Raw genomic sequence first — 15,599 nt, 5'->3', positions numbered from 1 at the left:
AAGATTTTTCTACCAATGTAAAGCCTGTTTAGTTATCTAATCATCTCACAGGAAATAGTGGCTCCTTGGTAGGGTAATTTTTTCCAAGTTCAGGTTCCTCGTTCTCATTTGTACAAGAAGAGATAAGGGCCCATGTTTGATCTAGTTAAACTATTCAGATGATGACTTCAGATATGTTTTTCTGCTAGCAAAAAGTTGCCTATTCAACCAACTTTGTTCAGAACTTTCCCCACCCATCTGATTGTCTCTTCTGTGATATATGTAATAGTCATGACTTGGAGTGATTCAGTGCTAAAGTCATTATTGTTTTGAGTTGAATTTAGTTCTTTTATCTTAATCTCTGTAAGCATAGGACATTTTGGTGTCTCCTAGTTGTTTTTATGATTGGCGCAGAAACCTTTTGTATTGGATGGGGCAAAGGAGCTTTAAGATCTGTCATTATTGTAAAGATGATTCAATATCATACTTTATTTAAAAGTGGTTGAGACCAGCCTAATTGGAGCCACTTTACTTATTTATTAATTTTAAAAAATTTCCCCCAAATGGCCACATTGCACAGCTATTGAGAGAGTGAGCTTTGGAGTTAAATGCCTAACTCTGGAAACTTCTAGCTGATCAACTTGAAGTAAAGTGCTTACATTTTTTGAGCTCCAGTTTCCTTATTAATCAAAGGTGATAATAATAATATTGACCACTTTCAGCTTGGGAGAAGATTAAATAAAGTATTACATGTGAAATGCTTGGCATGGTGGCTGGCATCCATATGCTCAGAACCTTTCAACTGTCAACTATTATAGTATCTCTCTGATATTAGCAAAGGATTGATCTAGTTATAATTGCTTGCATAAATGGGAAACATAAAGAGAAGTCAGACTTTTAGCTTTTTTTTTTGAGGGGGGGACAAGCAAAAGTGTTCTAAGGTACTGAATATTCTTGTTCCTGCTAGTTCCTCACCACTAACTATAATGTTAGCTCTAGATTTTGTACAGATTCTTTATCCCATTGAGGACATTTCCTCCTATTCCCAATGTGCTAAGAGGGTTAATGTGCATGGGTGTTGGATTTTGCCAAATGCTCTTTCCACATGTATTGATATGACCATGCAATTTTTATTCTTTAGCCCTTTGATATAATAGGATGCATTCATTGATTTTAAAATTTGAACTAGCCTTGCATACCTGGAATAAATCCCACTGGTCATGGTGTATAATTCTCTTGTATATTATTAAATATGATTTGCTAATATTTTGTTGAGTATTTTTACATCTGCATTCATAAGGAGATTTCTGTAGTTTTAAGCCGAGATGGCTTGCTTCATGCCAGCTCTGTTGTCCTAATAAATGACCTTTTATTTCGTGAGTCTAGGAATGAGTGATTATTTCATTTTGAAATACCTCACTGTGGTAGATACTGAATAAATATTTGCTAAGTTGAATGGAATCTACTGACTTTATCTATGGAATGTAGATGATTTGGTTTTGTGAAGTTGAATTGTAATGATGGAGAAAACAATGATGATGGTTTTTAGGAATGAAAAAAAGAAGACATAAAATTGTCTTGTCCTTTCAGTATATCCACTCTAACAGTATGTTTGTCCTTTTCTTCTTCTTTCCTGGTAAATGTTATCGTACAATAGAGGCTGATGGATAACAGACAATTTTATGAGGAATTTTCTTCATAGAGGTAATTAAGTTTTACATCTAGGTGGCCTCTAGCTAGTTCTCAGTAGTTACCGTTTGATGTGTGGATTACTCTGAGCTGGCACATAATCAGCATACTTCAATGTGTTGTTTTGCATCATTCCATTTGTTCCCCCCTGCAACCAACTTCCTCAACTTGCCTCCTTCACAGAGCACTTCACCTGTTACAAGCAGAGTTCTGCCACCAGATGGTGTGCAAGGACTGGGAAAAGAACTGAAATACACCCATCAATGTGGTCTCTTTCCTATATTTTGTTTTGTGACAAAGGTCTGCGGTTGTGCAGATTTTAATTATTCACATATATTTTCTTTTGCAACAGAATCCTAGGCTAGAAATCTTGAGGGGGGCAAAACTTGTAAAATTTGGTGAATAAACATTAACAGAAGAAACTTGTCCCAGAACAGATTTTATAATAATATTAGGAGGAGATGGGGGAGTAAGATTCTGGGGTCAGAGGATTGCCTCCTCATATGGGTCGCTTTCAAAACCACAAAAGAGAGAAATCTTTTGATTCCAGTAAAGCTGCCGAATGCTGGCGCAGTGAGTCCCCCTGGTCATCTGGTTCAGCGGCTGCAGTGAGGCCTGCAGCCCAAAGCAGCCTATGGACAAGCTCACTCACAGTGCTTTGTTGAGCTTGAATGATGCATTCTTGGTTATTATAATAATTAACTGCCGACATTAGAACAATCCCAATACTTCACATGAACATCCAGATTTCAGGTTTCCTAGACACTGGGCAACAGTGTCTTGTTGTTTTTTTTTTTTTTAGCAACACCTGTGGCTGAGTTGTGGCTGCCACTTTCTCTGGAACGTGTGCTTTGCAGTGGCTGTTGTCTCTCCCACCCTCTATTTTATTACTTGAATCTTTACTCACATTTAATATGTTACCTGCCTCTGCCCAACCCAGGAAAGGTATTTGAACATGTGACCTCTTCTCCTTTCATAGCTGATGACATGGGGCCAGGAGAGGGGGGCTGACCGTTTATTCAGGGCCTCACCTGTCTTCTAACTCCCCCTCCCCTGGGCTGCTTCTGTGCATGGGAACTGGAGGGACAGAGCAGTAATTCACCATGAAGGAGTGATGCAGTTCAAGTCGACAATCAGCAGGGAAGGTAAACACTAAAAATAAAATTTAAAAAATAGCTGCTGTTAATTATAGAAAAGACAGTAAAAAAAATGTACAAACATAAGTTAAAAAATGGGGAACCTGAAAGTAAGCACCTTGCACAGGGTGATTAAATACATGATCAGAAGGCCATTGTTCAACAAGCATAAGGAAGAAAAGAACCGTGAGTGCTTCATCTGCAAGCTTGGGCTGTTTCTGGGAGAGGTGATTAATGAGACGAGGTGACTGAATAAGGGAGCAGTCAGCCAGAAGTTGGGTGGTTTGCTGTCAGGGAATCTCAGAAGGCCTTCATGGAGACCTGTGAGATGCAGTCACAGACTCTTCCCATCAGGATATGGGAGCTGTGAGTGAAAACAGTGAGGGGATGATAACAGTATGATTCCAAAGGGGAAAGGAGAGTGGTTTTTGTTGACCTCAATGATAGTGAGTGGGAGGGGCCAACTCCTGGATGATACACTAGCGACTAGTGATTTACTAGAGTGCTTCACGCCAGATTCTGCACAAGAGCTTAGTGTGTATAATGTCATTTCATCCTCTGATTGTCAAAATCTTCCCATTTAACATCCCAACTACTCTACTGCTCACCTACCCCTGGCCGAGGATGTGGCTTTGTCTATTAATAAATGCTCGGCATGTCCTGAGCCATACCTAGATGACCTAGGGGTAACTACAGTGTAGCACACCTTGGACCAAACCAGAAACACCATGTTGGTTGGGCTGACATGTAATAAATCTGAAAGAACTAAAATACTAATTTGTAGCATAAGGCCAGTGGGTTTCAGAGGGTCACTCTGTTAGATTTTTATCACTATGACCAAAATAACTGTTGACAAGAACACCTTGAGGAGGAAAAATTTATTTTGGGCTCATGATTTTGGTAGTCTCATCTCATCATTGGCACACTCTATTGTTCTGGACCTGAAATAAGGCATGACATCTTGGCACAAGGGCATGGCTGGGGAAAGCTGCTCAGCTCATGGTAGCTGGGAAGCGGAAAAGAAGAAAGAGAGGAGCAGCCAGGGACAAGGTATAGTCCTCAAGGATGCCCTCCCCTGGTGACCCACTTCCTCTAGTCATGCCCTATCTACCTACAGTTACCACCCACACTGTAATAGTCCTTTCAAATTATGAATTCATCAAATGGATTAATCCACCAAAATGGATTATTCCACTGATTAGGTTATAGCTCTTATAATTTACTCATCCCGCTTCTGAACATTGCTGATTGTCTCAATCTTTTGGGGGAATATCTTAGATTCAAACCATAACAGATAGTAACCCCAGTGGTGAGTTTATGATGCCCAATAGAATCCTAAGCTTTATAAGGAAAGCTATTTTAAGAAAAGTGTAGTGTTCTATAACCCTTATCAAAAACTCAAGGTGATTTTTTTTTACCCTGAATATTTATCCAAGACTAGTTGACATTTCTCAAAATTCAATAGTTCCTCCAATATTTGAGTCCCTGTTATGAGCAAGGAATGAAGTTATTCAGGAAGAAACACAAAATGATAAGGGAATTAAGAAACCCAGGATAGGAAAAGAAGCTTAAGAGGTGAGACTTCTTTAATCCAAAGGCAAAGGATGAGGGGCACACAAAGTGACTTATTAAAACATGAAGGAGAGTCACAGAATCAGCAAAAACTTCTAACAGTCCTCTCTTTAAAAATTGTGTTAGGTGGGAAAGTGAAATGGGGCGCTTTGGCCAAAGGGTCCAAAGTTTCAGTGAGGATAAATGATTTCTGCCAATAACATAGACAGCATGGCCCTGTAGTTAGGAATAAGGTAGTATGTGCTTTTATTCTTAAGACAGTAGATGTGAAGTGTTCTCAATACACACACACACACACACACACACACACACACACACACACGATAACTAGGGGGTGATGTTAGTTAGCTGGTGGTAATCATTTCACAAAGTATACATATACCAAAACATCACATTTTATGCCACATGTATACAATTTTTATTCATCACTTATACCTCAACCATGCAGAGAAAAAAAAACTATATTAGGAATACAAGAATTCAGGCCAAATGTTATTTGCCTTGAAGTAAAATCAAGACATATTCTAAAATGTACTACTCCACTTGGAATCTCTTTATTCCACAAGCTGGTACAGGTTGAAAAATAAAACTACATCGGAAAAAATCAAATGTTAGTGTAGACCGAATAGTTTAGAACAATTAATGTATTTAAGTGTTTGCCTTCTCAACTTGTGCATTTTCTCTGGGGAAAGAGAGGGGATGACAACATCCAGAATAAGGTTTATCAATAGATATTCCATCCCCCTAATTTATTCTTTTTAAAATTACCTTTTATTTTGTAATCCAGTACATGTACATGCACATAGTTTCCAAAGTCAGTCAAATAATTTATGATAAAAATAGCACCCCCTGTTGGTTTCTAGGCTTTTCTCTCAGAGGCAACTAATTTAAATAATTACAACCTTTTCTTTTGCTGTTTATCTCTCTATTTCTAAGTAATGTGCTGTGCTGGTTGTTTACACTATCTCCTGACTTCTTCCCGTTAGGGTAACCGAGCATTCCTTCTCTTCCATTCACCCCTCCCTCACCCAACACACACACACACACACACACACACACACACACACACACACACACACACCCCACACTTTCTCTCTTCAACATAGTCTTAAGAACCATGATCATGATTTCTTTCTTGTATCATTTTTTCCTAGATTGATAATCTCGTTTTTTCCACTTGCCTAGTTTTCTGCTTATCTGTCACTATTTTTTCTCCAATGCACTGGCAGATCTTTCAGAAGCCTGTCAATACTTTTCAGCTATACAGAACATCCTCGTCCTTTTTTGCCTTCACTCTGGATGCTTCCTCCCCCACCCTCCCCTTCCCTCTACAGGGGTTGCTTTCTTGGCCAAGCACCACATCACATCATTCTCACCTTCCCTTGCACCACACTTTCACTTTGGATTTCACTTTGGATTTTGCCCAAGAGAATAGACACTCTTGCATTTACTCCTTCCTTTCCTGGGGGACATCCTCCAATTGTTTCTTAAGAAATATTGGAGGCAGCACCATATGACCTAGCTACACCACTCCCCCAAATTAAAGTCATCATGCTACAGAGATATGTACATACCCATGTTTATATCAGCACTATTCACAATGGCCAAACTATGGAACCAGGCTAGGTGTCCATCAAGGGATAAATAGATAAAGAAAATGTGGTTTGTATATACAATTAAATTTCATGCAGCCATAAAGAAAAATGAAATTAAGCAATTATAGGAAAATAGATGGAACTTGGGAACATTATGTTAAGTGAAATAAGTCAAGCTCAGAATATCAAGTGTCTTTGTTTTCTCTTATTCGTGGAAGCTAGAGAGGAAAAAGGAAAAGAAAAGAGAGGTTGTGCGGAGATGGTAGGGATCTCATGAAAACTGAAGGGAGACCAGTGGAGGAGAGGAGAGGGACCTTGCCTAGGGGAGGGAAAGGGGAAATATTAGGTAATGATATTGCCCAACTTATAATGTTATGTTGTTTGCATATTAACAAATCCCACCATTATGTACAGGAATCAGTTTCTTGAATGAAGAAATTTTATGTTAGAAAAAAAGCTGGAGGTGGAGGCTCAGAAACACTTTCTTTTCTTAAATGAAGATGCAGGGCGTTGCTGGCTCTGGATTTGGTGTAAGATCCAGGAGGGTTGCAGGCGTCTATAATGACTTAAGCACCTAGATGGTTTGTGCCAGTCCTCAGAGTGTTGATACAACTCTGAAGTGCATAGTCATGCACATAGTGAGATTTTTGTTAAGAATGGACAGCAATATATGGCAGTGGTCCCACAGGATTTTAATGGAGCTGAGAAATTCCTGTTGCCTAGTGTGATATCTTGACACGCAAGGTCATAGGACAACACGCTTTTCACATGTCTGTGCTGAAGCTGTGCCTAGCTTTTCCAATGCATGACCTTCCTTAAATTTCCATGTCCTTTAACAAAGCCATGGGAATGTATTGCTCTGTGTGTGTGTGTGTGTGTGTGTGTGTGTGTGTGTGTGTAGGCGTAATGTACATGCACTTGTGTTCTCACTTGGCTCTTATCCCTGAAAATTCTGCAAATAGCAAATACCAATTTTCTACAGGAAGATTTCTGGGTCAGCCTCCTGCTTCCAGGACTTTTCCTCAGCCCCCGTTTTCTAAGGATATGTGCCTCCAAGTGTTGCTCTCAGGCATTCGCTGACAAGAACTAGCTGCTTCTCTCTGGAGACCACCTTGTTCAGTCATAGCTGCCCCTGCTTTACTAAGTCATCCATCACACTCTGTCTCCTTTCCATCATCCAAAGGCTGCCCTCACCTCCCCTGCCATCTTAGTCTCAGGGGCTTGATACATTTATTTTCAGTTCCACTATTGCCCCTATCAGTGGTATTTGGGGTAGGAGAGGAGATAAAAGCCTGTGCTTAATTCCATATGTTTACCTTGAAATTTCTTTTGATTTCATATCACAATTATAAGCTTCCCAGGGGGGAAACCAATTCTCTTATACGTGTCTGTTTTGTAGTGCACCTCCTAGGCACACCACAAATAGTGGTCAAATGAATAAATTATTTATGCCAACAGATCTCTCTGAAATCCAATTATTTTAGCTGCTGATGTGATTATTTCTCCTGAGATTATCTTGGGTTAATCTTGAAACGAAGTGAGGGTGCTGATTGCCCCATGAAGGGCTTTCAAGCTGACACCTGTAACCGAAGGAGGTATTTTTCTCCATTTTACTTGATTATTTAGTGTGTCAGCATGACAAAAAAGAAGCTTCAATCCATTTGTGCTTCAAAGGTGGTATCTTTCTATTTTTCATAAGGACTTTAGTTATTTAATCTTTACTGCCCTTCTTGAAGGTTGGCTTTCTGACTGTTTAAAATGTAATGGTTTGGTACATACAGAGTCCTATCCAAATAATTGTTTCCCGTACTTGGAAAAAAAAATGTGTGTGTGTGTGTGTGTGTGTGTGTGTGTGTGTGTATGTACACTTTTTAAATATAAATGTGTGTATTTATATACATGTATACACACATATATACACTTTTTTTCTTCTTCCTGGTACCCAATATTCTTCTGGGTTGAAATATTAACACTAAAAAAAAGTTGCTTTTCTATATTAAACATTTCTTTTCCTTTTCACTTTGTTGTCAGTGACCTTGTTGCTGTGTTCATATGCTTGTCATCTTTCTCCTTGTCCTTTCCCCTCACTCCTCCTCTTTCTTCTCTTCCTTCTTTTAGCCACGAATGATAGCAGGAAATGGGTTTTGAACCTCTACTTAGTACAAGTATATGCCGTTGGAACAAAAGTTTCTGGTCACGATCCTTAACCCTTAACAGTGTGACTGCTCTGAGGCGTGTCTTCTGTCAGGCTCTGTTTCACTCAAAACACGCGATTGGGATCTGCTGTTTATTTCACAGCACAGGAGGTCACAGCCTGATGTGGCAAAACAGTGCTCCAGGTAGCGTGAAGAGACCCTAAACCAAAAGTTCATGTTTCCTCCCTCCCTCCCTCTCTTCATTTTGTTGCCAGAATTAAATAACATTGCTTTGAAATCAGAAATAAAGATTAGAGGGCCCTGACAAGGCAGTGACGCTCATTTTTATGTACTCCTTAACTGACATCTCTGTCCTTATGCACGGCTGGCATCTTAGTCCTGTGGCGGGAAGACATTTGGTCTAGTTAGTTTGTCCTTTTTATTTTTAGAGGTGTTTTCATAGCAAAATTAAGTAGAAGGCAGACAGATGTTCCATACACCCCTCCCCACACCTGTAGCCTCCCCCACAGTCACCCTGAACCTGGGGGCACCTCTGTGATGTCTGATGAACCTACACTGACTCATCATTATCACTCAAAGTCCACTCAGTAGTAAGTCCACCCAAAGCCCTTTAAGGTCCTCTTTTCGTCTTGGACATTCTAGCAACTGGAAACATTGGTAAAGCCACACCCCCGCCGTCACAGCTCACATGGGTACCTTCCCTGCGCCGACAGCCCTCTGCTCAGCCCCACCAAGCCCCTCTCCCCGTCTGATCCCTGGCAGCCACACAGACCCGATTGCTCTTGCCACCCTGCAGGTTCCCCTGAATTGCATGCCATCTCTTTGAGGTATCATTTTATTTGTTGAAAGAACTTTGACATTTACTTAGTATTAGGCCTTGCTGACTGATTTTTATTGAAATCGCTAAGATTCTTTTTATTAAGCATTTTTTTCTAGTCATAGAATCATACATATGAATTTTGGAAAATCCAGTCAAGTACAAAGAAGAAAATAACATTTATAATTCCACCGTTTTAATTAATGATTATTAATAATTTTAATATGAATAGTAGTAACCATTAATATATAATAACTATTAATAATATATTGCCTTCATATCCTTTGTTTGCAAGTACAATGCTTTTTTGCCATAATGCCTGTTACAGTTTGGATCCGAGGGGGTCCCCAAAAGCTCCTGTGCTGATGCAGGAACATTAGTGGTGACAGAATTCGATTTTGAGGGCTGTAACCTTATCAGGCCACCCTTCTTACTGAGTGGCAACTGTAGGCATTAAAAAGTATATAATAAGAAAACACCCAGAACAGTTCAACTCCTGGATCTTACTGAGAATTTGAGGTTCTGCCCTTTGAGGTGAGGAATTGCTCCAGTGGATACTCTGGGGGCAAGGAAGTCTTGATTCTTCTGATATCTTTGGATTTGTGGGATCATCTGTGAGCTAGACCCCTCAAAATGGTGACTGGCAGAAGTATCCCCTTTTGAGGTGAGGATGGGAGGTCTTTGTGGAGCGTTGATTTTATGGGAGAGTATCACCAGCCTATTATTCTGTTCTTCCCAGAAATATTGCTAAAAAGGGACATTGGGGTGTTCTTTTCTGAAACTGGTGAAGTTTGTTTTTGACATCGACTTGAAGTTGACTATCTCTGCAAATACTGGAAAAAAACCCTCCCGTTTGCCTTTTTTTTTTTTTCTTTTTTCCTACTCTCAAGCTAATGCTAATCAAAAACAGTATTTAGTTAACCTCTTGAAACAAGTTAGTCAAGTGTGCCCTGAAGGACTAAACTGATAAACAGGATAAAATTAATTGCTGGAGGCGAATCACTACAATTCATTCTTTCCCGTTGGCTTAAGCTGTGTTTTTGAGATTGGAGAGGTACCGGGTTCCACAGCACAAGCCTGGTTCTTCACTAGAACAGAACTTGAGGACTAGATCTTCCAACCATGTCTTAGGCCATGCAATTCATGGATAAACTTGAGTTGATCTGTTGCTTCTTTTGAACTTGGTGCACATTTTTATAACCTCAAGAACTTTAGGTTTCTGATCTCTCAGTCATTCAATTTTATACTTACAAAATAGCAGTCACTTTCATGATATCTCTGTGAACCAAAAATACCTTCTCCATATGATTCCTAGGAAATATCTACTGTGTTCCATTACTGAGTTATTTATACCTGTGCTGATGGTGAAATGGGTATTTAAGAAAGTGCTCTGTGCAAAGCAGGTATTTAAAATTTCAGTCTGGAGATGTTTTTTTTCTTAAAGCTGCGGAATAAGGAGGGCTTTTTAATTTGGTTTATTGTCACCAATGGATGTCTTAGTCCTCAGGATCTTGCTATCATGGATATTTTATTTCTAAGACAGAAAATCAGCTATTAAGCCCTCACATTCTGTAGGTTGGGATTTTGGGAAGTTTTGAAGGAAGAATTGTTTTAGTCTGGGCCCTAGCTATCCCATGGGAGATGTTAGGCCTAAGTTATAACATTTAGAGCCAAACCCTTCAGTAAAAGAAGAGTTGAATATTTGTTTAAAAATTTTAAATGTAATTACTTTTGGTTTCCAGCATATATTTTCTCCTCTATGACACATTTAACCAAAACAATGCATTTTATTTTTTTAAAACCAAAATAATGATTTTTAAGCCTGACCTTCTAATACTGTGGGTTGAGGAAATTTAATCTCTCCTAAGATAAGCATCAGCCATCTGACAATTTCTGAAAATAAAATCTACCATCCATCCAAGTACTAAAAGTATATTTCTAGATGTTACAATGTCTTCCCCTCATTGAAAGCTTTTAGAATTTATTTAAATATAAACTTTCATTGCAAATACACATTTTGAAACATTTGAAAATAAAATCAGGCTGCTTCCTAGTATAGCCATCATGCTATCTAAATTGTTAAAAAATCTACCGAGATGCCAAGGACAGTTGCAACTTGAGATGGCTGATCCAAAGCTCTCAGCCAAGGAGCCCACAAAGTAGAGTGCAGAGCTCAGATTTAAGACCTAAATATGGTCCCCTTCTCGGTTTCTCTTTCCCCTACCTCATCCTTATTTTCTCTCCTTCTCTCCTTTATTTCTATATCATCATTATGTTTCTATAATTGTGATCTGTAACTAGGATGTAACTTTTAAAGTAAATCCTTCCACTGAGTTTAACATTCTCCCTTCCCTGCTTATTTTCTTCAAGGACTACTACTACTACTCCCTTGATAAATTTGTCATTAAATGATTCTAGAAATCTTAAAAAGGAATTGAAGTTTAAAACAGAATCCATCCCCTATAATAGATGTAAGCTATGTTTGTGATGTGCACATCACTTTTTTTCTCTGATGGGTTGCATGTCATTTGTCAAATGAGATGATTTTCATGATAATGTTTCTCATCTGTTCTGATTTATATTCCCATGTGAACCCCACTGAATTTCTGTGTCTCTGCAGAATGACTCGGTTGACCAAGTTCTGGTTTCCCCTGTTTTTTATTTGTTCTAGATACATTTCATATTGCTCTTCAGTCGACAAGGGAAATTGCGGCTGCAGAAATGGTACACCACCCTCCCCGACAAAGAAAGGAAAAAGGTCACTCGGGAAATTGTTCAGATTATTCTCTCTCGTGGTCACAGGACAAGCAGTTTTATTGACTGGAAGGAGCTAAAACTTGTTTATAAAAGGTGTGAGTAATTTTATAAGAACTGGATTTCTCATTGTTGCTTTGGCTTGTTCTAATCGTGAACATATTAGGTTACAACACCAATGACGTCATTTCCTGAAGTCTTTGAAGGCTGAGGCTCAGATATTTGTACCTTTAAGCCAACTAGCCAAGAACTCTTATTATTAAAATGACTTCCATGGGCTAGGATGGATTCTAAAGACTAGTACTGTATGTTGATTGTGCATAGATGAATTTAGGAAATATTGGATGAGCCCCTGTCATATTCCCGGCATTTTGACTTATGGCCACAGATACAGACAAGTAACTCTCCTGCTGTCACAGAGTGTACTCCTTGGTTTAGGTAAGATATTTTAGTGAGTAACATGCTATGGAGACAATTCAGGTTCATGTGCTAGAGAGATGGGGACTGTGTTTACTGGAGCAGCTTTTTATATACATATTATTCATATTTGTACTTGGGTAAACGGAAGACACAGTTCAAGGAATTAATTTCCAGTCACAGTAACTGACTGGTAATTGGTAGAGCCAGAACTCAAATCCGGATTTTTCTGGCTTTAAAGCCTATATATTCTTTTTACTGCATCTGTTTGAAACGGTAAGACTATCCTAGAAAGGAATCTCTATAAATGAGAAAACTGAGCCCTGGGAGGGAGTGATTTTGCCCATGGAGACCAGAAGCTTGATGCCTGAGTAGGACCAGAACATGGCCCACCTGACTGAACCTGCATCCAGCATCACACCGCGGTTTCCAGGAGGAAAGCAAACATTAGAAGTGTCCTTGCAGAGGGTGCTTATGAAACCTAGAAGGAAAAGTGGAGGTGACCTCTGCAGACTGATATTTAATGGAGTAAGTTAGCATCAGGTGCTGATCCTTCTGCTGGGTCCACGCTCAGAGCTGACAAATTGAGGGATGTCTACCGAAAGACTGAAGTGCCTTATGAAGTACCAGGGCTCGAAGCAAGGGCCCCTGAGAGCATGGGTCAGGGCTTTGGATTTTACAAAGCACAGTTTATAAGTTGGAGAGAATTACCTTGAAGAGCTATTATTAGGGGGACAGAATTCTTTGGTCCCTGGCAATCTTCAAGGTAAAATTGTGTTGAGAGCCTTTCATGTAATTAACAGAAGTGATGTAATCACCACAATGTTTGTATATATTCTGTTTCATATTTAGGGAGCATATTGGATGTGATGAATAATAATTTCATTCTTGGGAGGGGAGACTCTCTGGAGAAGTGGAGGGTACTATGTATTCATTGGGAAAAACCATGTTTTGGTTGTTTAATGTCTCATCCTGTTTTGCTTTCTTTATTTTTTTTCAAGGTATGCTAGTTTGTATTTTTGCTGTGCAGTAGAAAATCAAGACAATGAGCTTTTGACACTAGAGATCGTTCACCGTTATGTGGAGTTGCTGGACAAATACTTTGGAAATGTAAGTGTTGCTCTGCTCTGTTAGACTCAGTCTCCATCTCAGCTCCTGCTTCAGTTCTCTCTCTTATTACACTCCTTCTCTCTCCCAAGTCTGAAATATGAATTGCATTTGTTCCCAGGATAGTACGAGTCCACCTTGGATCGGAACACAGCTTTTCTCCCTACCTGTTATTCTTAGTAAATGAAAGACAAACCTTTCTGGAGGGGGTGGGTCTTTACCCACTGAACCAGAACTTAGTCATGGAGGGTCCTTGATGCTCTCTTCCTCATACCTTACTGGCTTTGATATCTCTCTTCCTTTTGACTTTTTAGCCCTTTTCTGGCTTTTTATCCCATGCTACAAATATTCTTTAATGTTGTTAATATGTAAGGAAACATAAAACACCAAACTGAAAAAAGCCCAAATCCTTTCTGTCCACGTTGCTGTTCCAGAATCCTTTTGCATTTGCTGCCAATATTATCCTTATTTCATATCATACCCGATCTGCTTGAACCTTCAACCCATTCATTCAACATTAGCATACAGCAGGGGTTCTGTCTTTTCTGCTCCAGAGAGATCACAAAGTCACCATTGAGCTCTCCCTGCTGGTCAACACCAGTGACATTTCCTGAGTCCCCACCTTCCCTCTCCTCTCTGCAGCCCTGGATCCTTCCTCATTGCAATGTGTTCTTTAAGTTCCCTCCTCTTTATTTTGCCATGACAATGATTTCTGCTGGCTCTTGTCCTTTGTATCTTGCCCTCTAAATGCCCTGCTTTCCTTCCTACTCTCCTGGTGTATCTACTGACTGTCTCTCCTGAAATCCTTCACCAGCTGGCTCTTCTTTGCATCTCTGCTGATGGGCTTCACTGGGCATCTCACAGTCTAGAACCTACCTGTTCTATCTTGAGGTTGAAATTTATTATGTTCCAGAATTCTCCGGTGCCCAAGGACAGGGTTCTTTTGTTTATTTTCTACCCTTTTGTAGAATCTACCTGTGTCTATTCAAATTAGACTACCATCCATCTCTTCCCTTCCACTCTCACTAGCAGAGGTTCACTTGGGATTTCAGTTTTGCCTTCCTTTCTAAACTTCCCATTGGGTCCTTTCTGTTCCTGGGTTGTTCTGTTTCTTTCTTGGCCATCTTTCTTAGGCATGGCCTCCCTTTGCAGTCATTTTTCATTATCTGTCGTGAATAGAATTCAAACCTCCTAGGTTGGCATTTCAGCTTTCAGAACTCAGTCCCTGACGGTTCCTCCAACCTTGTGAGGTTCCTACTGCACATACCTGCCATCGCCAGTCCTTCAGGACATGGCACAGGTCAGAGCACTCCTAACACAAGAGCTGCCTCACCACCAAGTTGCAAGTCACTGAAGTCCTGACTTTGACTTGTTTGTTTTCTTCCATCCATTGTAACCAGCTCTGAGCCAGATTTTAGCCAATCATTTAATCTAGTTCACCATTTCAAGAAACATATCAGTGGATTTGGAAAATGTCTTTCTCTCGTAATATTCTCTGCCCTATCTTCTTGCTCACTAAAGACTTTTTTTTTTTTTTTTAATCAAGAAAAGTTAGGAGAATTTGTTCCCAGAAGAGTCTTCTGTGTTCCCTGTAATGGAAAAAGCAGTTTTTGCAGAGTTGATCAGGGCTTTATCAGATTTGTTGCAATAGTTTTCTTAAGAATGAGTCCTGGGAGAGGTTCTGAAAGAATTTTCTCTCCTTCCCTTCCCCCACCTTTTCCTCCCTTGTAAATGATGTTTTAGTCCTAAAATGCTGCTTCAAGGATTTTAATTGTGGGACGATATGGAAGTAATAAGACAGCTATGCCATTTTTTCTTTTTCCTTCTCCTGCTTCACCGAGTTTTCATTTTTTAAAGAGTGATTTGCAGATGTCAAGTAACGTTTCAAATGTGAGATAATTTAATTTAACACTTTCTTTTATTTCTATGAATTCTAGCGTTTTGCTATTTTCCTTTGAAATAAACTACAGACATGACCCTTTGCAAGGGTCTGGAAGAGTTTTCTGAAGTCCAAAATTTCCCATCACCTGTCTTCTCTCCCTTGTTTCTGAACTCTGATTTGACCTGTTCTGTTTTCTTAGATTAAACCAAGGGTGATAATGTGAACTGAGGCTGAGTTTTGATCTCGGTGTATCTAAACCGAAATTCAACCAAGTATTTCAGAGCATGTCACATCTCGAGAGAATTTGAATGACCTTCACCAATGTTTTGTCCAGTCAAAGTAGAAGGAAAGTCAGAGTGAATTCCCAGCTCTCTAACATTAATTTTCCAGCCTATTCTGGTATCCTTTAGAAGCTCGATCTTTGTCATGAGCCAAAATGTAATTCACTAAAAAATTCAATGAATCTTTGATTAAGCTAAGAGCAGCTAAGAGCCC

At 39.5% G+C, this 15,599-nt stretch overlaps 1 protein-coding gene across 2 annotated transcripts in view; it reads left to right on the top strand.

Moving 5' to 3' along the window:
• Ap1s3 (adaptor related protein complex 1 subunit sigma 3) overlaps positions 1-15,599 on the top strand; it is a 55,018-nt gene that overhangs the window by 25,918 nt on the left and 13,501 nt on the right. For both annotated transcript variants that reach the window (XM_078018090.1, XM_005330543.5), the window contains exons 2-3: positions 11,616-11,794; positions 13,117-13,225. In XM_078018090.1, the coding sequence (XP_077874216.1) occupies positions 11,616-11,794; positions 13,117-13,225 (288 nt within the window). The remainder of the gene's footprint in view (positions 1-11,615; positions 11,795-13,116; positions 13,226-15,599) is intronic.

The sequence above is a fragment of the Ictidomys tridecemlineatus genome, chromosome 7 (assembly GCF_052094955.1).
Source record: "Ictidomys tridecemlineatus isolate mIctTri1 chromosome 7, mIctTri1.hap1, whole genome shotgun sequence".
Lineage (NCBI taxonomy): Eukaryota > Metazoa > Chordata > Mammalia > Rodentia > Sciuridae > Ictidomys > Ictidomys tridecemlineatus.
This window is presented reverse-complemented; position numbering and strand designations above follow the sequence as displayed.